This window comes from Myotis daubentonii, chromosome 3 (genome assembly GCF_963259705.1).
Source record: "Myotis daubentonii chromosome 3, mMyoDau2.1, whole genome shotgun sequence".
NCBI lineage: Eukaryota > Metazoa > Chordata > Mammalia > Chiroptera > Vespertilionidae > Myotis > Myotis daubentonii.
This window is the reverse complement of record NC_081842.1, coordinates 82903961-82929003: the sequence shown is the minus strand read 5'-3', so window position 1 is coordinate 82929003 and position 25043 is coordinate 82903961. Positions and strand designations below refer to the sequence as shown.

General features: G+C 37.0%; 1 protein-coding gene across 1 annotated transcript in view; it reads left to right on the top strand.

Annotated features, from left to right (window-relative positions):
- The window catches only part of EPHA6 (EPH receptor A6), a 968470-nt gene that overhangs the window by 558350 nt on the left and 385077 nt on the right, over positions 1 to 25043 (top strand). Inside the window, exon 6 of the mRNA XM_059688042.1 lies at positions 21593 to 21717. Within this exon, the coding sequence (XP_059544025.1) occupies positions 21593 to 21717 (125 nt within the window). The remainder of the gene's footprint in view (positions 1 to 21592; positions 21718 to 25043) is intronic.

Sequence of the window (25043 nt, the reverse complement as noted above, 5' to 3'; positions counted from 1 at the left end):
AGCAATACCATTTGGCTTGTTTACAAAGTAGTCACAAAAATCTGGGGGATAAAGCGTAACATATGCACCGAATGCCTCTGAAGCTGCTGTGAGAACATGAAGTAGAAATTATGAGCCTGCAGCCAATACAAGAAAACACAAGCTCTTTCTCTGCGTGTAGTCAGTGATTTGTAAACAACAATTACTAACTAGAGAAAATGAGAGGAAAACACGGGGGGGGGGGGCAGCCAGGTGTTATTTTAGGACAGCGACTTACTCTGCTGTTTGATCAATGTTGAGAGCAAAATCACCCATACCCTCAGGAAGCCATGAATGTTTCCAGGCAGCTGTGGGAGCACCTGGCTACTTGTCCTACGCAAAGACAACCTCCATCAAGGAAGAATCAAGATTCATTCCTCTCAGTTTAACCAGAAACAATGCCAGTGAATCTGCTGCTGCATTGCATTATTTCTTTGAAGAGAGAACAAAAGCAGTTTTCCGGGCCCATTTCTGGTGAATTGGCAGGAATACACTTGCATCCTCCTGAATCAGTGTGACAGGATCATTCAACATTCTCTTGAGTGGCCAGCAGTATGAGGACTCTCTCCTTTTCTGTGCTTTCTGGAAACACACACACACAATATTGTGAATATAGCTTTCATTACCTAAAACTAATAGAGAAAACAACCTAAAACACAGGGTTTTTTGTTGTTGATGATTTTTTTAGTTTTATTGGTTTTTAGGGAGAAGAAGAGAGAGAGAGAAACATTGATCAGCTGCCTCCTGCACAGCTGCCACCAAGGATCCAATCTGCAACGGGCAAGTGCCCTAAGTAGGAATTGAACCAGCAACCCTTTGGCGTACAGGACGATGATGCCTAACCAACTGAGCCACACCAGCCAAGGCTAAGACACAGCCTTTAAAATATTTTAAAGCTATATAGAAAACATATACAATTTTAAGATCATATACTATAAAATCTACTGATCAAGAGGTGTTAAATTATGGCTATGGAAAGCAAGGGCACAGCTTGTGGTATGGAGCAGATGTAGGGATGATGAAAATGGGTTTAGAATTAATGAAAAGGCGAATTGTGAGTGTTCTCAATAATTAAATAACTCAAAATATTTTTTGTTTTGCTTTTATTTCTCAACTCAAATTCATTTTATTTTTTTATTTTTAACCCTCACCAGAGGATATGTTTTTCCATTGATTTTCAGAGAGAGTGAAAGGGAGGGTGGAACTGGTGAGAGAGCGAGAAAGAAACATCAATGTGAGAGACTGGCTGCCTCTTGCACCTGCCCCGAGCAGAGGACGAGAGGACGGGGAGCGAACCTGCAACCAAGGCATTTCCCCTTGACCGAGAATCGAACCCGCAGCCCTTCGGTCTGAGGGCCAATGCTCTAAACACTGGGATAACCAGTCAGGGCTCAATCCAAAAACTTTTAAAAGGAGACAATTAAATAATGGAAATACTGAAAATCCAAGAAACTAACCCAAGATGGACTTTAATATTATACAATTAAATTATAGATAGCATCATTCCCATTTTCATCAATACCATATGCTCAAATACTTATCACTTGGCAATAATCTTTCCTTATTTCATGATTTTTTATTATTATATCGTTAAATATTATATAGGACTAGAGGCCGAATACATGAAATTCATGCAAGAGTAGGCCTTCCTTCCCCCGGCTGCCAGCACCAGCTTCCCCCTGGCACCTGGGACCCAGGCTTCCCTTGCAGCCCCAGTTTTGTCCAGAAGGACATCAGGAAGGACGTGTCTAATTAGCATATTTTATTATTATAGACTATTTTCTTACATTACTCTCATAAAATGACGGTCATATACATGGAGTATATGAATCAATTAAACAGCGCTCATATGGACCATAAAGGATTTGCCAAACAAAATCACAAAGAGCAAGACAATTGTGATGAACCTTGAAATAATATTTGAACAAGTTTTGAATAAAAGATACTCACATGAAAGTTTCCTAATGTATCTGTATGGCACTATACTAGATCCTGTTGGGAGATACAGATCCTGAAATGTGCCCTGGTCACTGGGGTACAATCTGTAAGTGCTAGACTTAGTCTGGAGTCTGCCCTTACCCCTTATGTAACTGTAAATCATTTCCAATCTGATCCTATTTTCTTATTTTTAAAATGAGAATAACTGTACCTACAAAGTTACAGTGTATATTAGGTAGTTTAATGCAAGTGGAAGGCTTAGGAAGTTGAAAAGTTAAGTACAATAATAGGGTGTCCCAAAATGATAAAGTCAGTGTTTATTAACGTACAGTTTATTTTAACAAAGTTTAAAAGAATCTACAGAAATGAATAATTTTTTTGTCAATGCCTGTTTCAAACTGGTGACCATTCTGGACCAGGAACTGCTGATAACATGAAGCAAGGGAATTGCAAACATCAAAACTCATTTTGTATGGTATTTGTGCTTCCTCTATTCATCAACTGTTGCCAGTTTTGTACCATAAACTTTATCTCTTATGTATCCCCATTAAAAAAAAGTCTAGTGGATAAATTTTCAACCATTATTTCAAACCAGTTAAACCTGAAAAGGAGTGAAATTAAGTGAATTATCAGCTGTTAAAGAGCATATACATTTTTTTGGGGGGATACCCTGTGTCCCAAAAAAATTCATACACACTGAATCATTATAAAAGCAATGTTTGTACTTCAACTGTGTTTTCAAACTTCCGGTAGCATTTTAGGATGAATTTCCTTTGTTCAAAGCTTAGTGTGGCTGAAAAGAAAGAAACAGCAATTGAGCTATAAGCTGTTAAAGTGTGTATACATTGTTATATATTCTATTAAAATAAATAATAGGAAGAGCTTAAGACCAAGACAGTCAATTGCTAGATGTCATAAGGAATCGACAATGAATATTTTAGGAGTTCAGCCATCAGAATAAATTTCATCTGAAGTGATCAAACAAGCCTTAAGCTAGTCCAGGCTCTGTCTTAAGGAGGAAAAAAGTAATTGCTACTATTTATCTCATATCACAAATGGAAGCACTTAAATGTGAATCTCTCTTCTACAATCCCCAAGGTTACTCATGGGTTGTTTCACAGCCCCAAAATGTGCCTGAAAATTTCTTGTTTGTTTATGCTCCTTAAGGGCCCAGCAGTATAGAAAGGGCATCTTTTTTCCTTCTTGAGATGTCCAATGAGCAAATCCACAATACTTAAAAGGCTAATGTTTGTAAAGCTTCTTGATTTAAAATACTATTGAAGCTAGTGATCTTTCAGCTGCAGTTCTCTGCAATTTCGTATCATTGTAGAAATTCAAGGATGACAAAATTATAGAGCAAGACTAAAATTTAGTGACACTTCCATATGCCACATGTATTGCTTTATCCAAAGCTTATAAATAAATTCATATTTAGTTTTAATTTGTTAAAATTAACGTTATGAATTACATATTGAAACAAACTTTAAAATATCACTTGAGTTATGTTAGTTTCTTTGAAATAAACTAAAATTCCATTAAAAAACAGATAATATAATTATTTGTTAATTTAATTTAAAAATAACTATTGAACAATTATTAGATTTACTAGTAGCCTGGCGCATGAAATTCGTGCACATTAAAAGGGAATTAATTGCCCTAACCGGTTTGGCTCAGTGGATAGAGCATAGGCCTGTGGACTCAAGGGTCCCAGGTTCGATTCTGGGCAAGGGCATGTACCTTGGTTGCGGGCACATCCCAAGTGGAGAGTGTGCAGGAGGCAGCTGATCGATGTTTCTCTCTCATCAATGTTTCTAACTCTCTATTCTGTCACCAACAATGGCTTCTTTTGGCTTCAGAGATACTTTGTTCCAATAGTTGGTCTTTAAACATATTCTCTCCTCCCTGCTGTCAGGGGCCAGGGTGCAGGTGAATAGGATTGTTAGCTGGCAGGCCCCTGACAGCAAACTGGCCACCTGTTGATTCCGTGAGGAAATGGGCTCCCTCCTCCCTCCTGTCAGAGTCCGGGGTGCAGGAGAATGGTGTTCCTGGCTGGCAGGCCACTGACAGCAAGCTATCCAACAGCAGATTCTGTAAAGAATGGGGCTCCCTCCTTTCTACTGTCAGGGTCTGGTTTGAAGGCCGGTCATGTCCCCCGTTGGGCCAGACCCAGAGTTCTACCACACCGTGGCCTGCACCTCAGCAACCCAGGACTGACTGCTGCTAGGCGCTCCTGGTGCTCTGAGGGTGGGTTCTTCCCTCAGGCCACACGGGAAACAGCTGGGGAGGGCACAGCCCTTAGCAAAACGACCCAGGATTCAGTGGGTCCACACTCTGAGGGCGGGTTTCTGCCTCAAACTCTGCCCTCACCGGAAACAGCTCCGGGAAACAGCTCGGGGGAGGGTGCAGCCGTTGCCAAGAAACCCCTGCAGGACTGACTTCCTTCCGCTTGGTCGAGCTTCTGGCTTGATGTTATACCTAAACAGCTCCGGGAAACAGCTGGGGAGGGCGCAGCCCTTGGCAAAGTGACCCAGGATTCAGTGGGTCCACGCTCCAAGGGCAGGTTCCTGCCTCAAACCCCGCCCTCACTGGAAACAGCTTGGGGGAGGGTGCAGCCGTTGCCAAGACAACCCCTGCATGACTGACTTCCTTCCACTTGGTCGCGATTCTGATGGTCGTGATGAAACCACCCATGGTTTTTATATAAGTAGATTTCTGTTTTGTTTTTTGTTACTAGGCAAACATGGTAAACCATTCTTAATAGTTTAATTCTATTCCAGAAATATATAAAACTAGAGGCCTGGTGCAAGAAATTCATGCACAGGGCGGGGGGGGGGGGGCGCGGTGTCCCTCAGCCAAGCCTGCACCCTCTCCAATCTGGGACATCCCTCTCACAATCTGGGACTGCTGGCTGCCAACCGCTCACCTGCCTGCCTGCCTGCCTGATTGCCCATAGCCGCTTCTACCTGCCAGCCTGATCGATGTTTAACTGCTCCCCTGCAGGCCTGGTCCCCCCCAACTGCCCGCCCTTGCTGGCCTGGTTGCCCACAACTGTCCTCTCCTGCAGATCTGGTCCCCCCTCCCCAACTGCCCTCCCCTGCCAGCCATCTTGTGGTGGCCATCTTTTGAGCACATAGGGGTGGCCATCTTGTGTGAGGGTGTGATGGTCAATTTGCATATTACCTCTTTATTACATAGGATGAAGAGAGAGAGAGAGAGAGAGAGAGAGAGAGAGAGCCCACACCCACAATTTATTCAGAGCAAAGGAAATTAAAACTTCCTATCATACTAGAAGAAATTCAGCCAGAAGGACTTGTATGCCTGCATATAAGCATAACAAATGGATGCAAGACACTGGGGTGGGGGGTGTGGGGGCATCTTCCAGGGGGTGGGGGAAGCCAGGGGAAGGTCAATGGGGAAAAATAGGAGACATATGTACTACTATTTGTAATACTTTAAACAGTAAAATAAAATTTTTAAAAAAGAAATTCATCCCTAAGTTTAGAATCTGTACTCAAACTATACATGCAATGAGGACAATATTCTTCTAATACAATTGATTTTCTGCTACATTTGTCTATTTGTCTAATATTTTTATCCTCTTTAAATTGTCGTCACTGTTACAGATGTCATCCATTTTCCCCCACTTTAGTCCCCTCCACCCAGCTCCCATCCAACCCAGGCCTTTGCCACACTATTGTCTGTTTCCATGGGTTATGCATAAATACATATATGTTAATCTCTTGCAGTCCCCACCACCACCCTCCCCTCTGTTCCATGCATCCATGCCTGTGGTCCAATTCTGTTCATCAGTGTAGTTTGTTCATTAGTTTATACATATAAGATCATGTGATATTTGTCTTTCTCTGACTGGCTTATTTTGCTTAGCATAATACTCTCCAGGTCCATCCGTACTGGCACAAAGAATAAGAAAGAGTTCCTTGTTTTTTGGAGCCAATAGTAAGCCATTCTAAAACTGTATTATCACTTTCTTATTCATTTATCTACTGATGGGAATTTGGGCTGTTTCCAGATCTTAGCTATTATAAATAATGCTGCTATGAACATAGGGATGCATATATTCTTTCTGATTGGTGTTTCATGCTCCTTAGATTATAATCCCAGAAGTGAGATCGCTGGGTCAAATGGCAGTTCCATTTTTAATTTTTTGAGGAAACTCCATACTGTTTTCACAGTGGCTGCATAAGTCTGCATTCCCACTAACAGTGCATAAGAGTTCCCTTTTCACACATCCTTGCCAGCACTTGTTGTTTGTTAATTTACTGATGGTAGCCATTCTTGCAGGTGTGAGGTGATACCTCATTGTAGAGTTAATTTGTATCTCTCTGATGATTACTGACGTTAAGCATTTTTTCATATGTCCTCTTTGGAAAGGTGTCTATTCAGTTCCTTTGCCTGTTTTTTAATTGAATTGTTTGTTTTCCTGGTGTTGAGCTGTATAAGATCTTTATATATGTTGAATATTAACCCCTTATCAGATGTATCATTGGCAAATAATGTTCTCCATATTCATCAGTGGGTTCCCCTTTAATTTGTTGATGATTTCTTTTCCTGTGCAGAAGCTTTTCAGTTTGATGTAGTCCCATTTGTTTATATTTTCCTTTGTTTCCCTTTCCCTAAGAGATGTATTGACAAAAGTACTGCTACACGAGATGTCTGAAATTTTATTACCTATGTTTTCTTCTAGTATTTTTATGGTTTCACAACTTACATTTAAGTCTTCCATTCATTTTGAGTTTATTCTTGTGTATGGTGTAAGTATGTGGTCTAGTTTCATTTTTTTGCATGTATATGTCCAATTTTCCCAAAAGCATTTTTGAGGATACTGTTTTTACTCCATTGAATGCTCTTGCCTCCTTTGTCAAATATTAATTGTCCATAAAGGTTTGGGTTGATTTTTGGACTCTCTTTGATCTATATGCCCGTTTTTGTGCCAGTATCAGGATGTTTTTATTACAGTGGCTTTGTAGTATAGTTTGGTATCCAGTATTGTGATCCCTTCAACTTTGTTCTTCTTTCTCAAGATTGCTGAGATATTCAGGTCTTTTTAGGTTCCATAGACATTTTTGGAATATTTGTTCTAGATCTGTGAAATATACCATTGGTATTTTAATAGGGATTGCATTGAATCTATAGATTGCTTTGGGTAGTACGGACATTTGAATGGTGTTAATTCTTCTAATCCGTGAACACTGTATATGCTTCCACTTGTTTGTAACATCCTCTATTTCTTTTTTCAATGTCCTGTAGTTTTCCCAGTACAGGTATGTTACCTCCTAGGTTAAGTTTATTCCAAGGTAGCTCATTTTTTATTGTTGGTGTTGAAATCTTAGAAGATGATCACTATTATTTCATTCTTCTTGAGGTTTTTAAGACTTATTTTGTCCTTACATGTGGTCTATCTTTGAGAATGTTCCATATGCACTTGAGAAGAATTTATATTCTTCAGTTTTGGGATGAAATGTTCTGGAAATATCTATTAAATCAATCTGATCTAGTGTGTCATTTAAGGTTACTGTTTCTTTGTTGATGATTTTGTCTAGAAGATCTATCCAGGGATGTCATTGTGGTATTAGAGTTTCCTACTATGACTGTATTGCTGTCAATCTCTTCCTTAAAGTCTACCAAAAGATTTTTAAATATATTTAGTGCTTATATTGGGTACTTATATGTTTACAATGTCTATATTTTCTTGTTGGATCAATTTCTTTTGTATTATGTAGTGACCTTCTTTGTCCCTTGTTATAGCCCTTTTGGTAAGTCTATATTGTCAGATGTAAGTCTTGCTATCCCAGATTTTTCCCCATTTCTATTTGCATGGAATATTTTTTTTAATCCCTTACCTTCAACCAGTGTGAGTCTTTTGTCTGAGTTGGGTCTCTTATAAACAGCATATATATGGGTCATAATTTTTTATCCATTCAGCTACCCTGTGTTTTTTACTAAAGCATTTGATTCATTTACATTTCAGGTTATTATTGAAGGTACTTGTTGCCATTTTTATTTCTTATGCCTATATTCCCCTCTCTCTTTCTTCTTCTTACAACAGTCCATTTAATACTTCTTCCAATGCTACTTTAGGGGTAATGTACTCCATTTGCCTTTTCTTTGTCTGGGAAGTTTTTTATTTCACCTTCAATTTTTAATGATAGCCTTACTGGTTAGAGAAGTTTTGGTCTCAGATCCTTGCTTTTCGTTACTTTGAATACTTCTGGCCTGTAGTGTTTCTGTTGAGAAAGAAATCAACTGGCAGCCTTATGGAACTTCTTTGTAGGCAAATGACTATCTCTCTCTTGCTGCCTTTAAGATTCTCTCTTTGTCATTAATCTTTGTGATTTTAATTATGATGTGTTGTGGTGTGTCTTTTTGAGTTCATCTTGATTAGGACTCTCTGAGTGACTGAACTTGTATGACTTATTTCTTCACCAGGTTAGGAACATTTTCTGTCATTGTGTCTTCAAACAGGTTCTCTATGCCTTCCTCCCTACCCCACCCCTGCCCCATTACCCATATGACATGCATGTTGTTACATTTATGTTGTCCCAAAGTTCCCTTTTACTATCCTCTTGTTTGTTAATACATTTTTCTTTTTGCTGCTCTTTTTGAGTGATTTTTCTACTTTGTCTTCTAATTCACTGATTGAATCCTCCACTTCATTTACCCTACTGTTTATTCCTTCCAGTGTTTTCTTTATTTTAGATATGTTATTCTTCATTTCCATCTGGTTGTTTTTCATATTTTCTGTGTTCTTTCTCATGCTCTTGAGCATTCTTAAAACCATTACTTCAAACTCTCTGATAAATTGCTTGCCTCTGTTTCATTTAGTTCTTTTTCTGGAGATTCCTCCTGTTTTGTTTTGTTTTATTTTTTTTCATTTGGGGCTTGTTTTTTTTGGTTTCCTCGTTTTTCCTGTTCCTTTGTGTTTGTTTCCACATATTAGAGAGAAGTGCTATGACTCCTAGTCTTGGTGGGGTTGCCTACTGTAGTGGGTATCTTGTGGGAACTGGTGATACAGTCTCCTTGATCTCCTGAGCTAGATACTCAAAGAGTGTCCCTAGTATGAGTTATGTGGGCCCTCCTATTGTAATTGGGTCTTGATTGCTTTGTCCCCTTTATGGGTGGGCTCAGCCCTCCAACTGGCTGACTATGAGGCTAAACCTTAACCACAACATGCAAACTGTTGTACAAATACTGACAGAATCAAACAAGACCAAACTGAAAACAACACACACACACACACACAACCAACAACAAAAACAAAAAGGACACAAAAAAAAGAATAATAAAATATAAGAAGCAAAAAATGGAGAAGAAAAAAATGAGTCTCTGAAAGGAAAGAAAAGAAAAGAGAGAAAAATAAATATAATAATTTTAAAAAATAATAATAACATATAGAATAGGAAAAGAAAAATAAAATGAAAGAATAAAAAATGAAAAGGAAAGAATATAATAAGAAAGGAAAAGATAAATAAGATATATGAAAGAAGAAGAAGAAAAGAGAAGAAAGAAAAAAAAGAAATAGAAAAGTAAAAGAGATTTTTTAAAAAGAGGAGATCACCTGAGCAGATGTTGGTGTCTACTGCAATCACCCTTTGAATATGCTGCTTATAGAGCTTGCTGGATCCTGCTCCAATGTCTGAAGGTGGCCACTTGGTGTCCTGGTTCCTGAGCCTCCTAGAAAGTTCTCTAGTGCAAGCCAATGTCACTCACTGTACCTGCCTAGCCCTGGGCAGCCTGTATGAAGCTCTCCACTGGGCAAGGCCTCGAGCATTCTCGTGGGCCCAGATGCTGGGTCTACCTCTGCTCTGGCACCATGAATGTCCCTACTCTGAGCTACTCTTCCTTCCCCCACAGAACTGTGCTCAGGTATCTGGGTCCTGGTCCGGGTTGAACAGACTAGTAGGCGTGGTGTCTGTAACCTACAGGAGGGGTGGTGGGCCCTTCCTCTCCTTCTCAGGGCTGCACTGGCTGAACTCGCTGGGGAGCGTGGACCTGCTTCTCCATAATGCAGCTGCAGGGCCCAGCACACATCTGTTTCCTGGACAGAAGCCCGCCTAGGAGACACAGTCGCACTAACTCAGCTCTACCTGGCTCTCTGGCACCCCCATGCCTACCAAACTAAGTAGGCGGTAATTAAAAAAAAAATCAGCCCACTTGGCACTCCAATCTCTGTGCTGCCGGCCCCTCTAGGCAGGGCCTCTCTCTGCCAGGCCAAATGTCTGTCTGCCCCATGCCATCAAACCGCCAGTGCGGATGCAAATTTCCAGCACAGCACTGTTTCCCTTTGCCTTGGAACATGGCAGTATGGGGCAGACAGCAGTGTGTGTGTGTGTGGGGGGGGGGGGGGAGACGGGGGAGTACCACCCATGCGCTGAAATTGGGCAAGAACAAGCGGCTTTACCAAGCCAGGCGGTCTGTCTCCGGCCATGACCTTCCCAGGCTGATGTTGTAACGAAGAAATCACTCCTTGCCTTGGATGGTGTGGTCTGAGTCTCCCAGGTGAATCAAATCCCCACTGATTCCCACCACCCGACTATGGGACTCCCCTTCCCTTCTCTGTTTCTCTGGATTGGGGACCCCTGAATGGAGCTGAGACACCACCCTCCCAGGGGGAGGGGGATCCACTGCTGCAGTATTCCTTCGCTTCCCAGCTAGGCACCTACCCATGGGAGCTCACCCTCCCATGTCTCCTCCTGTCTTTCCTCCATGTTTCCCGTTCTCAGTATTTCAGATCAGATACAGTTCAACTGATCTTTCAAGCCAATTGCTCAACTGTCTAGTCCGCAAGCAAAAGGACTGAGTTGGAAGCTACTTGGCAACCATCTTGGAATCTGTTTGTCCAATATTAACACTTATAAACAAAGTAGTACAACTAGTGCTTAGACGTGTCAGGCACATTGCAGTTCTCTTCCCAACACAGGTTCTCTGCATACTTAAGCTTCCTTTTCTTCAGTAAAATTTTTTATATTGAAAGTCTTGGGAATCTCATGAAGAGTTTTCTCCTTGATCATATTGACAATAGTCTTGCAGATAATACCAAGCAAACCTTTGAGGTCTAAGTAGCTCACAACCAGAATAAACTCGAAAAGTGTTCCTTTTGGTCAACTTTCAGGAATTTCTAGTCCCAAACTGGGATGGTTTGCTTTCTTTGTTCTCATCATCCCCAGGAGAAGGGTCAACTTTGTAGCAGGTGCACCATAAATGACCTTTTTAAATGTTGCTGAATTAGCCTTCAGTTGAGGAGCTGGATCATCATGTTCTTAACCATCCATTCCCAAACCTTACAACATCCTTTTGATAGTTACACAATTTGTTTACATAATTTGGGACTATTTTCTATTTACAAAAAATTTTAAATCATAAAATGCATGTTATTTTGCAATTTGTTTTGCCACTTTAAATGTTATGCTTATTTCCCCATGTCTGTATGGCTACATCATTTTTTTAAAAGCTTCATTGAGACCTATTGGATGGATTTCTTTTCAAGTATCCAAACTTTCTTTAATGAAACAGTAAAATTTATATATAAAACTTTACTCATTCATTATATTATTTCAAAGATTTATGTTTTTGCAAGCTTTATGGCTTTGCTGCTTCTTTTTTCACAATATTATTTAAGATGATATTAGACATTTATTTATACATGATTTTCCTGGTTATTGTAATAGAATTTTTTCTTTCTTTTTTTTTGATAGTATTTAAGTTGCCTTATTTTTCTATTCCTGGGACAAGATGCAAACTATTTGATGAATCAACTGGTCCCAGCATGAGAAACTGTGTACAAATAAAACTAGCATATTATATTTAAAATCTATTTATATAATTCTCATATGTAATTTACATAATTGAACAGTTCAAATAATAGTACTTTTTGCCTAGATGAATAACCAGAAACCAATGTTCTTGATTTTAATATACTGGGATGCTATGAATATATAAATAAGGAAATTATTTGAAGTAAAGATGAGAAGGCACAAATTCTTTTAAAAAAATATGTTTTTATTGACTTTAGAGAGAGGAAGAGAGAGATAAAACATTGATGTGCTGCCTCCTGCACGCCCCTGAGCCTGAAACATGGGCATGTGCTCTGACCAGGAGTTGAACCAATGACCTTTTGGTTTAGGGGTCGAAATTCAACCACTGAGCCACACCAGCCGGGCAAATTCTTGATCTTTTTCCAGGGCCAAGCAAACTTTCTGCAATTTTAGTGAATAGTATTTTAAATTCCTAGAAAATACTGGTACAACATATTTTTTTACTGTAACTTGACAGGTAATAATAAGGTCAGCAGATTCTCAGACTGATCTAATTTGAGAATTAGATATATGATTTCCCTCATTATATTTCAAAGAAACTGCATTTTATAGCATCTGTCATATAAACAGTTTCTCAAATGACTCTGGAATGATAAAATCTCCAGTAGAGGTGTATGGTATAAATTACTGAAAACAGCAGTCTAAAAAAAAGCTTAACAGTGAGCACATTGAATGAGCCAGTCATAAGACTAATAATAAAATAGAAGTAAAAAAGGCAGATTATATTAAAAAGGAACTTTAAAGATAATGCTTCAGGTCTTACTCTGTATACTAGTAATTAAGTGCTGACAGTGCTGTATCATTTTGACTCATCATTAATAAAGTGATTTTTCACTGTGGCCTGCACAAGTAGTGTGCAAATATTTCCACACATTTTTCACCAATGTCTTGTCAAGCTTCCAGCTTGCATCGTATGGCATGGAAGAAATAGAGTGAGCAAGTTTGGGTTACCCAATGCAAATATTTCCTTTGGAGAGATGCTTGAAATTCAAAGCTAAAGGCTTCTTTAAAAAAATGTAATAACATTAACTCTAAGGAAAGACTGAAAAAAATTAATCCTATATCACCTATAACTTAAGGTGATATAATCAAAAAGAGGATAATCTCTTTTTTTCTAATAAGAAAGGCAGAAATTTTTAAAAAATGACAGATTATAGATTAAATAAGAAAAATATATAAGAGCAGGGTATTTAAATGTTTTTAAAAAAATAAACAGAATGAATACTTTTTAAAATTAATAAATATAGTCCAGCTGGTGTTGCTCAGTGGTTGAGCATTGACCTATGAACCAAGAGGTCATGGTTCCATTCCCAGTCAGGGCACATGCCTGATTTCGGGTTTGATCCCCAGCAGGGAGTGTGCAGGAGGCAGCTGATGGATGTTGAAGTTTCTCTTTCATAGATGTTTCTATCTCTCTCTCCCTCTTCCTTCCTCTCTTCCTCTAAAAATCAGTAAAAACATATTTTTAAAAAAGTAATAAATATATCAAATGAATTATGTAATTAAATCAGTGTTTTTATACCTGCTTTAGAAACTTACTTTTTAAAACTTCCCTACTTCCCCTACTAAACTGTATATGTATCCAAAATGTTTCCTATTGTTACTATAACAAATTAGCACAAACTTGTCTCAAAAACAACATGTTGCCCTGGCCTGTGTGTCTCAGTTGGTTGGAGTGTTGTTCTGTACACCAAGACGTTGCGGGTTCAATTCCAGTCAGGGCACATGCCCAGGTTTCAGGTTCAATCCCCGGTCGGGGTGTGTGCAGGAGGCAGCTGATCAATGTTTCTCTCTCACATCAATGTCTCTTTCTTTCTCTCTCTGTAAAAATAAAAAAAATTTTTAAAAGAACATGCTTATTATCTTACAGTCTGGATGTCAGAAGACCAAAATCAGTCTTACAAGGTAACAGGAGCACTTGTTCCTTCCAGAGAGTCTAGGGAAAATCTATTCCTTCCCCTTTGTAGCTTCTGCACCCTTTGGCTCACAGCCTTCCCTTCAGTAGACAAGTTTCCTATTGCACTTACATTGGGCAGTCCAGGTCAATCTCCCCATCTCAAAATCCTTAATTTAAAAACAGCTAAATCCCTTTACCATAGAAGAATGTTCACAGATTCTGGAGATTATAATGTGTACATATTTGGGGGGCCATTAGTCACATATCACAGCTGTCATATGATTTAACATACCACAGTCTTATTCTCAGGTATAAAAAGAGACAGAAATTTGAAAGAAATAAAGCACTAAATCTGTATATAAGCATCACATATATATTTTCAATTCATAACCAGGTTTCAACCACATGGGGAAGTAGATAACAATATATATTATCATTATCTCTGATTATAGGGGGAAAATATCAAAGGAAAAACACATGTGGCAGATACTTTAAGATATACTACCCAAAGCACAATACATTTAACGAACATGTCTAAAAAACAAGACATAAATCACAAATACTTTGAAGTATGCTCAGGTTTCAAAATGTTAATTCACATAAATATCACATTTACAAAATTTCACAGTGAAATCATGTTATTGATTATGGCATGTCTCTTAACATCTATAGAATAAAACATTACTACATGTTTTTGCTTTGTAGTTATGCCCATTGGTTCATTATCACAGAAAAAGAGGACAATCAGTCTTAAATGTATCTTCTGATTTGTGCTTCCTGGTAAATATTACTTATTAACTAGAGGCTCAGGTGCATGAAATTTGTGCACTGGAGGAGGGGAGTCCTTCAACCCGGCCTGCCCCCTCTTGCAGTCCAAGACCGTTCAGGGGATGTCCACTTGCTGGCTTAGACCCGATATAGCCAGAAGCAAGGCTCACTGCTCCTTAGCGCTGTTGCAGAGGCAAGAGAGTTTCCCGCCACCGCTGCTCCACTCACCAGCTCTGAGCCTGGCCTCTGGCTGAGCAGTGCACTGACTACTAGGGGGCAGCTCCTGCGTTGAGCGTCTGCCCCCTGGTGGTCAGTGTGCGTCATAGCGACCAGTTGTTTCGCCGATTGTTCTGCTGTTTGGTCGATTTGCATATTAGGGTTTTATTATATAGGATTAGATTAGTATTTTTTATTTACATTTCATCATGTTGTTGATTGTATTTCCCCTAAAACTACACACACACACACACACACACACACACACACACACACACACACACTTTTCTGGACATAGGCACAGGGTAAAAAAGAAGGGAAAAGGGTAAAGAAAAGAGGTAAAAGCACTGAAAGGAAATGAAGAATGAAGAGAGGAAGGAAGAAAGAGGGAGAGAAATAAGGGAGAAAAGGAAGAAAAAAGAGAGATAAGAAAGAGGATGATAGATGAGCAAAGAGGAAGAGTTAATTTCATTTATGCTGAAGGCCAGAATTAGGAACTAGGGGGAAGTTGCAGAAAGAAAACAAATTTCATGTGAAGACTTTTTTAACAATTAGAGATGTTCAAAAAGGAATGGATTGCCTTGTGAAGTAGACTCTGCTGCAACTGCTGAAGCAAGACGTGGATAATCAGCTCGCAGGGATGTGGTGAGGGATGTTCTGCATTGCTGAAAAATACATGAAATGGCTTATAAGGTTTACCTTAATACTAAGATTCCATTATTTAACATTCACCATTAAGGCTCTCATTGTCACAGAAACGTGTGCACAAGAGTGTCCTCTCCTTCTCTCTTCCTTTAATTTCTCTTTTTTACCCAACACACACGTACTTACACAAATACACATATCTCAATATATAAACTATGCCCATATTCTCAGTAAATGATTATTAGCAATATTTGATAGATCTTTAAGAAAATACATAAACTCATGACCCATATGATTATTCTTGATTACATTATCAAAATAAGACATATTTTTATAAAGGCCCATGTGATTCAAATGTGTCATTGTTTGATATTAAAAATATCAAAAAACAGATTCAAAAGCAAAGAAGATATTTGTGACTCTGCCTCATTTTGCACTTCTAGTTTTGAACACAGATTTTAATTTTGTACAGATTACAACACTAAGATTGATTTTAAGAGGAAATGCAGCAAAAATGTTAATTTTCCACTTTTTTCTTGACATTTTGAGTTAATATCAAAACTCACTTTCACATCTCATCACTAAACTATTGCTGACTCCTCTAAGCTTTAGCTTCCTCATCTTTAAAATAGGGATAACCTCAGATTAATTAGGAGCAAAATAATTAGAATAATTTAATATTTCTTTGGGTATCTTCACATAAGCATAAGAAAATAATGATTGTCTAGAAGTGAAAAAGATCTCCTTTGTTAACTAATTCTGTTACATGCTTTTCTTTTCACATTTTAATAGACCTTTTGGTAAACTATTTGAGATTCAGAAAATGTAGTAATTAGAACGGTTTGCTTTAAAGCCATTTTAAAGAATGTAGCAATCATTTCTCTTGAAGGTCAAAGCTAAGATTTTGAAGGCCTATGAAAGGATGTGTATCAGAAATATAATCCTACTGAGAACTATAGTGAGTACATAATTTTACTCAGGAAACATTGTTTGAGTTTTCACGTCTTTCACTGAGCCTCTGATCTGACAAACTCCAAAAGATATTATTTCCCTGCCTATTTCTTTCCTTCACTGACTTTTTAGAATCATAAGTAAAAATCAATAGTTGTCCTTCTGTGCTCTAAAATTAGTTTTTTCTTATGTTGAGGAATTATGTATTTTCTGCTTTATATTCATTGGCACTACAGTGTTGTCCCAAAATGCCAAATTCAGATGCTCCATAAACTTGGGTTATGCAGAAAACAAATGTATTAAATATAATCAAAACAAACACTTGAGGTTTTCTATATTGAAGCTTTGTTTTAAAATGAAATTCTGTATGGTGTTGGCTTTCTTAGCAAATAGAAAAGGGAGCCTTTGGGGTATATATTGACTTAAAAATTGTTTCCAACAGCCTCTGCTTTAACTCAATAACTGTTTAAAATGTGTGCCTAGTGTGTATTGATATAGCTCTTTTCAAAAGCAATACATTATTACATAGTATGGCGCAGAAAATCCAAATTAATTGAAGCAATTTTCTCTATAAAATATTTAAGAAAATCAAAAATGTGTCCATAAAATCTGAGAACACTAACAGGAAAATATTGGAATTTCAACATCCAATATTAAAGGAAACACTTAATAAAGTATCCACATAATTTAATAATTTAACTATTAAAGTAATAACTATGGAGTCCATATCAAAATGTGGACTGAGGTTTACAATATGGTTAAAAATAGAATTATAGCCCTAGCTGGTTTGGCTCAGTGGATAGAGCATTGGCCTGTGGACTGAAGGGTCCCAGGTTAGATTCCAGTCAAGGGCACATGCCTGGGTTGCAGGCTTGATCCCCATTAGGGGATGTGCAGGAGGCAGCCAATCAATGATTCTCTCTCATCATTGATGTTTCTATCTCTCTTTCACTCTCCATTACTCTCTGAAATTAATAAAGATATATTTTTAAAAATAGAATTATATAGCCAAAACCGGTTTGGCTCAGTGGATAGAGCGTCGGCCTGCGGACTGAAGGGTCCTGGGTTCGATTCCGGTCAAGGGCATGTATCTGGGTTGCGGGCACATCCCCAGTGGGGGATGTGCAGGAGGTGGCTGGTCGATGTTTCTCTCTCATCGATGTTTCTGACTCTCTATTTCTCTCCCTTCCTCACTGTAAAAAATCAATAAAATATATTAAAAAAAATAAAAAATAGAATTATATAAATGATATATATTTTAAAGATATGGAAAATATGGAAATTTACCTATGAAATAAATGTGCAAAAGTGAAAATTTTTCTTAGGCTTTATGTGATTCTTGGACCCTACATTCCATGTATAATTTACATAGCTAGAGAATAGATTCTCTTTATTTCTATTTTATAGACATATAGGAGAGGACACATAAAATTTAATTGACCATTGAAGAATTTTAAATAGAAAAGATAGTACCTATATTTGAATTAAAAGTTATTCTAATATACTGCTGCTATAATTGAATTTCTTATATGTTTTGAAAAGATATTATTTGATCTTGAATGCTAAATAATTATGAAGCAAAGTGTGATACACTGGTAATGTGGCTTTATGGCATTATACATTAAACTGAAAATTAACTATAAGATGTATACATATGGAAAAGACATTTTCAAAAATTGTAATAAATTGACATACTTAAATCAATTTATAATTTGTATAATTCACTTGAGAGTTTTAATTTTTCCATAAAGTGCTATTTAATACAGTATTACATAATAATTCAAAGAACATTGGTGTAGTTTCCAACATGGATAAATTTATTAATGGTAGCTTATTTGTAGTGAATATGATTCAATTAAAGAGTGAATTATCTGAGCACTTTTTCTTATTTACATTATCCATATCTGTTTTAGCCTCTATCACAAACTTTTCTGTTTCTTAGCAATTTCTATAATTATTATTCATGTTTAAGAATATGTTTTAGTCCAATAATGATGCTTTCATCCAACATCTGGAAAGGGTTTTAAATGTAGTTTCTAAAGTACTCATTTCCTTAGAAGAATCAAACTTGTCATTCTCACAAGTTTAAAAAAAATATTTTATCCTTAAGATAGAAAAGCAACATTCAGACATAAAACACCAAACTTAATACTTGAGTTTTTCTTAGAAATTTAAAGTATATTCACCATGATCACAGAGAATCAATTGTATTTCAAATCCTATTCTCACCAGTGACTGGTATATTTGAATGGATTTCTGAAAATGAATTAGGAAGATATCATGAGTTCATGAATATATTTCTAATTTGAGTTTACTACTGTAGAGTTTTTGCATACTTTATTGAACTGACATCTGTATTTCCTTTCTCACTAGGAGAAAAGAAAAACCCTAGTTATCAATGACACCAACATAATTATTCATTTGCTTTATCCCTTAATATATCGACACAGGTTCTGAATTACAACTCCAATACCACCATCAATAATATCCTTATTAAAAATAACTTAATAATTTTTGCAGTTTATAAAATATATAAAACATATCCCTTTGAGATGTATGTTAAGTTACTGTGTTTTAAAGTCACTTTAAGTAGTTCCTCTTGGAGTCTATGCATCCAATTCAATACACAGCTTTCTTTCTTTTATTTTTCTTCTAATTTTTCAAAATTGCATTTTTTATTGTTGACAGTATTGTAGACATCTCCCCATTTTCCTGCCTTTGCCCCCTCCAACCTGCCCCAGCCCCAAGCCTGCGCCACATTATTGTCTGTGTCCATAGGCTATGTATATATGCATATATGTTCTTTGGATAATCTTTCCCATCCCCCCGCACCCTACTCCACTCTGCCATTTGTCAGTCCATTTCATGTTTTCATGCCTCTGGACCTATTTTGTTCATCAGTTTATTTTATTCATTAGATTACACATATAAGTGAGATCATGTGATACCTGTCTTTCTCTGGCTTATTTCGCTTAGCATAATATTTTCCAAGTCCATCAATATTGTCACAAATGGTAAGAGTTCCTTCTTTTATACAGCCACATAGTATTCCATTGTATAAATGTACCACAGCATTTTTATCCACTCATCAACTGATGGGTGCTTGGGCTGTTTCCAGACTTTAGCCACTGTAAATTGCGCTGCTATGAACATAGGGGTGCATACACTCTTTCTGGTTGGTGTTTCAGGAGTCTTAGGATACATTCCCAGAAGTGGGATCACTGGGTCAAATGACACTTCCATTTTTAACTTTTACTATTTTCCACAGTTGCTGTACCAGTCTGTATTCCCACTAGCAGTATACTAGGGTTCCCTTTTTAAAATGTTAATTTGTTTTCTAACACTTAAAAACATTCACAGGATTCCAAAATAAATCTTTAAAGGAAAGCTGTAGTCAGAGACACTTAGCTTTTAACCTGTAGTGTCCATCCTATTTTCTTCTCATCCTATAGGGGTTAACCGTTGTTATTGTTTTCTATTCCTAGATTTCTCCTTATATTGTATTTTATGTATTTTTCTCCACTTTAGTTTTAGCACTTAAAAATATATCCTGAAATAATGCCATTGTAGTATTTATAGATAGTCACAATTCCTTTTTACAACATCATAACTCTCTGATGGATGTAGCATGGTTTTTCAAATAGTCTGGTATTGATGGATATTTAAATTGTTTCCAATCATTACAAACAATTGTCAGTGAGTAGGCTTATAAATATATCACTTTTTTGTGCAATGTATCTTTAAGATGAATTCCAAAAAGCCAAAGTATAAATGAACATAGAATTGTCTTCAAATTGTTGAATTTCCCTTTATAAGAGTTGTACCATTTTGCATTTTTCCCAACTATGCATTAAAGTCCTTTTCCACCACAGCCTTTTCAACGGAGAACCTGGTATCAGATTTTTGGATTTTTTGGCCAACTTGGTAGATAAGGAATAGTATCTCAGTATATTTAATTTATATTATTCTTTTTATGAATGAGTTTTAACATCTGTGTAAGAAACTTTTAAAATGTAGAAAACTTAAAATGAAAAATATTTTGTTATAAAAATTTTTTAAAATATATATAATTTAGGTAAATTTTGAGAGTTTAATACAAGATTACTTTAGGATGGCGTTATATTGTTAAAACAGTGCTATATAGAGAGAAAAAGACATGATTCTGAAAATAAACTTCAGAAATTAAGGATTTCAATTTTATTCAAATGCAACAGAAACCATGCAAATAATTCTTACATTGATAAGCAATAATTTACTGTAGTTAAGAAGTTTGTGATATTAATTTTTATAAAGTACTAACACTTTATAAAGTCCCAAATAGTTTTATAGAGAGGAAGGAAGAGAGAGAGAAACATCCATTTGTTGTTTTATTTATTTAAGCATTCATTGGGTGATTCTTGTATTTGCCCTGACCAGGGATGGAATCTGCACCCTTGGCTTAGCAAAACGATGCTCTAGCCCAGTGGTCGGCAAACTGTGGCTCGCGAGCCACATGCGGCTCTTTGGCCCCTTGAGTGTGGCTCTTCCACAAAATACCACTTGCGGGTGCGCACGTACAGTGCGATTGAAACTTCATGGCCCATGCACAGAAGTCGGTATTTTATGGAAGAGCCACACTCAAGGGGCCAAAGAGCCGCATGTGGCTCGCGAGCCACAGTTTGCCGACCACTGCCTAACCAACTGAGCTATCTGGCCAGGGTCTAAGAAGTTTGTGATGTAAACATTTATAAAATACTAAGGCTTTATAAAGTCCTAAGTCTTGAAAGAAAAGCATATGAATGATCTTGTCATTGCAGAGGATTTTTCTATAGAAGATTTAGATTTAATAAAACATAGGAGCCAAGTGTATCACACTTCATGTAGAGCCAAAATCAGTTTAAAGAAAAATGTCCTCCTCTAACAAAACCAAAGACGATGAGTTCTGGTCCTTATTCTTGGACTACTTGAAATTTTCCTATGTTCCCTGATAGTATTTATAAATACATTTTAACTAGAGGCCTGCTGCACAAAATTCATGCAAGAGTAGGCCTTCCTTCCCCTGGCTGCCAGCACCGCTTCCTTCCGGCACCCGGGACCCGGGCTTCCCGTGCAGCCCCAGCTTCGTCCAGGAGGTCACCCAGTCTCATTAGCATATTACACTTTTATTATTATAGATACTTTATTTCGATTGAATAGAGAAGATCATAAGGCTACTTTGGTAATCTGACACCTATACTTGATGTCCTGCTCATCAAGAATTATGTATTTTGGGAAGAAAAATATTACAGAAAGGATTATGGAATATGATTCCTGCCAATTAATTCTTAGTTATTTTCTTTCATTTCAGCGCCTTCCCTGATAGGTATGGTAAGGAAGGACTGGGCATCCCAAAATAGCATTGCCCTATCATGGCAAGCACCTGCTTTTCCCAATGGAGCCATACTGGACTACGAGATCAAGTACTATGAGAAAGTAGGTCTTATTTGGAGCTTCCTAAAAAGTTACATATACATATATGTGCATATATGTATATACTGAGCATGTTATTATATTATATTATCTCACTTTAAAAACTGTTCTTCTTTAGCCTAACCACATACCTACTATGCTTTTGAATACTCTCTAATATACTATTGTGCATATAATTTCTTAATTAACTTACCTTGTTTTATGTCAGATTAAAGTAGAAGATAACAAGGTCTTTATCTTATTCTAGGGAGTTTTACCATATAGTAAGAAGTAGTAATTCCTGCAACTAAACAGTTCTGTTGACATAACATTGTTTCTAAATTCAATTGGGAAGAAATAGTAAAATGGAATTATTATAACCTAAAAAGAGTTTGTATAGGTCATATTACTTGCCAATGAATTTAAAGTTACAGCCTTAGCTCATTTGGCACAGTGGATAGAGCGTTAGCCTGTGGACTGAAGGGTTCTGGGTTCGATTCCGGTCAAGGGCACATACCTGGGTTGCAGGCTCCCCCTTTGCCTGGTCAGGATGTGTGCAGGAGGCAACCAATTGATGTGTTTCTCTCTTATCGATATTTCCCTGTCTTTCCTTCTCTCTTTCACTCTCTCTAAAAAAAAAAAAAAAAAAAAAAAAACAATGAGAAAATATCCTCAAGTGAGGTCAAAAAAAAAAAAAGTTTCAGTACGCTATAATTTTGGAAGGACTATTTAAGGGATATATGGTAATAGCAGACTTTTAAATTTTCTCTTTACATTCCCAGGTCAGCTGTTTTATTATATAAAAATCTAGCAAAATAAAACTGGTTAATAAATCTACTGGCGACCTTAATTTTCATATTATCATTTAAAATAGTTCTCAATTACTATATTTTCATGAATTATATACTTACCTTTATTTTTTTCACACTCTTTATGCTCCCCTCCCCAATTCCTCACCATTATGCTAGTGTTGCTATAAATATTACAGCAGATCACATGGTCAACTTCGATAGACTCATTGTGCTACTATGGAATATTGACACAGAGAACATTGATACAGGGAATATTGATACAGGGAACATTAAATTTAAAAATTAAATGTACTAATTGTATGTCATATTCAATGGTATACTACAATAAGCATGAACTTGTCACATTTCTCTAACTTACTAGAAGCAAAGAAACATCATTAACAAATTTAGGTCTCCTCTGAAGAAATATGAGGCAAGCAGAGAAACAAAAATCTGTTTCTATTCTATTGCTTCTGAGCAAATGTAAGTTTGAGAAAAGGAGAGGTAGCATGGCTGTATTTATTTTTACACTCTAGTAATATCAGCATTAGGTAGTCAATGAAAACTGTCACTATCATGAATTCACATGGATAATTCATGGTCTAAAACAGAAGAAATTTACTGAGTTTAAATTGGGTTATAGATTCTGCACATTAGCCATGCCAACATGTGTTTAGATATCTTGTTAGACTATCCTTTTAAATGTTACAACCTGTAGCATGCTGTCAAAAGAATATGCATATACCAGAGGCCCAGTGCACGAGATTCATGAACTTGGGGGGGGGGGGGGCCCTCAGCCTCCAGCCTGCGCCCTCTCACAGTCCGGGAGCCCTCGAGGATGTCCAACTGATGGCTTAGGCCCACTCCTCCTGGGGAGTGCAGTCGGACATCCTTAGTGCTGCCTCAGAGACAGGAGAGGCTCCTGCCACTGCCGCTGCGCTCACCAGCCATGAGCCTGGCTTCTGGCTCAGCAGTGCTCCCCCTGTGGGAGCGCACTGACCACCAGGGGGAAGCTCCTGCATTGAGCGTCTGCACCCTGGTGGTCAGTGTGCATCATAGCTACCAGTTGTTCCACTGTTCAGTCAATTTGCATATTACCCTTTTATTATATAGAATTATGTTATCTAATTCAATAGATCTTCATGTATTCACAAATTCTGATTATTTAAAAATCAATGCACACACACACATATAAGGAACTTTCAGAATGAAAATATTTCTTCACATTTTATAAAAGTTATATTTCATACATAGCAAATCACTCTTATTTTATAGTCATTTCTACTTCATGTTTGAAGATGAAGATAACTTGCAATATTTCCAATTAAGGACAGATTATACAGATTCCATAAAAAGGGAACCACATTCATCCAATCAAGATTTTAGAAATCAATAAGGTCTATAAGGTGGTAATTGACATAATAGTTATGTTTTAATTATGGAATAAATAATATTTTGAAGGAGTTTATTTTGTAAGAAAGTGGCAATGATCTAATGCTAATGGATTGAACATGAAGTTGGAAGTTAAAGATTTTAAATTTATGACTCTTGTTATGTTTATGGCCAGGAAAAAGTCAATTAATCTCCCTATGTCTCAGACTTTATATTTACAAAATGGAAATGAAGATATCAACCATCCAAGTAGGTTGTAAAATTGAATTATAAACAGACTTGAAGATGAAAAGCACACTAAATCAGTATTAAATACTACTTAAGTAAGCATTAGGGAAATATTAGGATAAGATATAATATAAAATCAGAACATAATAGTATGGGAATTGTGTACAAACTAACTAAACATATTATATTTTTATATATAAATGCATACTGTAAAAGCAACCAATCAAAGATGTTAGAATATAAAACTTGCAGAGAGAGAGTATAAAATGATTGGCAGCATTGAAATTCTTTCCAACTATGACTTCAAATTCTAACTCTACATTTTACATATCTGCATTTATAACATGATTTCTCCTTCCAAGAAAATATTTTTATTAAGCTTATAACTAGGGCAAATTACAAGAGCACTCTTAGTTAAAAATAATATCCTTCTTTATTAGGAACCTAAATATTGTTCAGTAAGAAAAACAGGAATCAAATAAGTATACCCTGTAGGGTGGGCCAAAAGTTGTGAAGAATGAAGCACAGAGTTTATACTTGTATTATTATTTATTTGTGGTTGTATTTTCCATACAAACAACTATGAACCTACTTTTGCCACACCCTATACATGCAAATGATCCTACTTTGGGAACACAAATATTCCTCCATATGTGCATTTGTGTGTATGATTTTATGAGTATAGAGAATTCTAGAATGGAATAGGCTGTATGCCATATGTTCTTTCAGGTGTTGCTTATTGGGGTGGAGTGGGATACAGAATGAAGGTGAGGAAGGGAAGAGAGAGGGAGTAGCAGTATAGATAAATATGAATGGATGGGTGGATCCTAAAAAGCTTCCATAGTTGCCTTAGATTGAGTTACTCAAAAACAGACCGTGAGGCAGGAATTTGCATACAAGTGATTAAGAAAACTCCCAGGATTGCTGGTAAGAAAATGG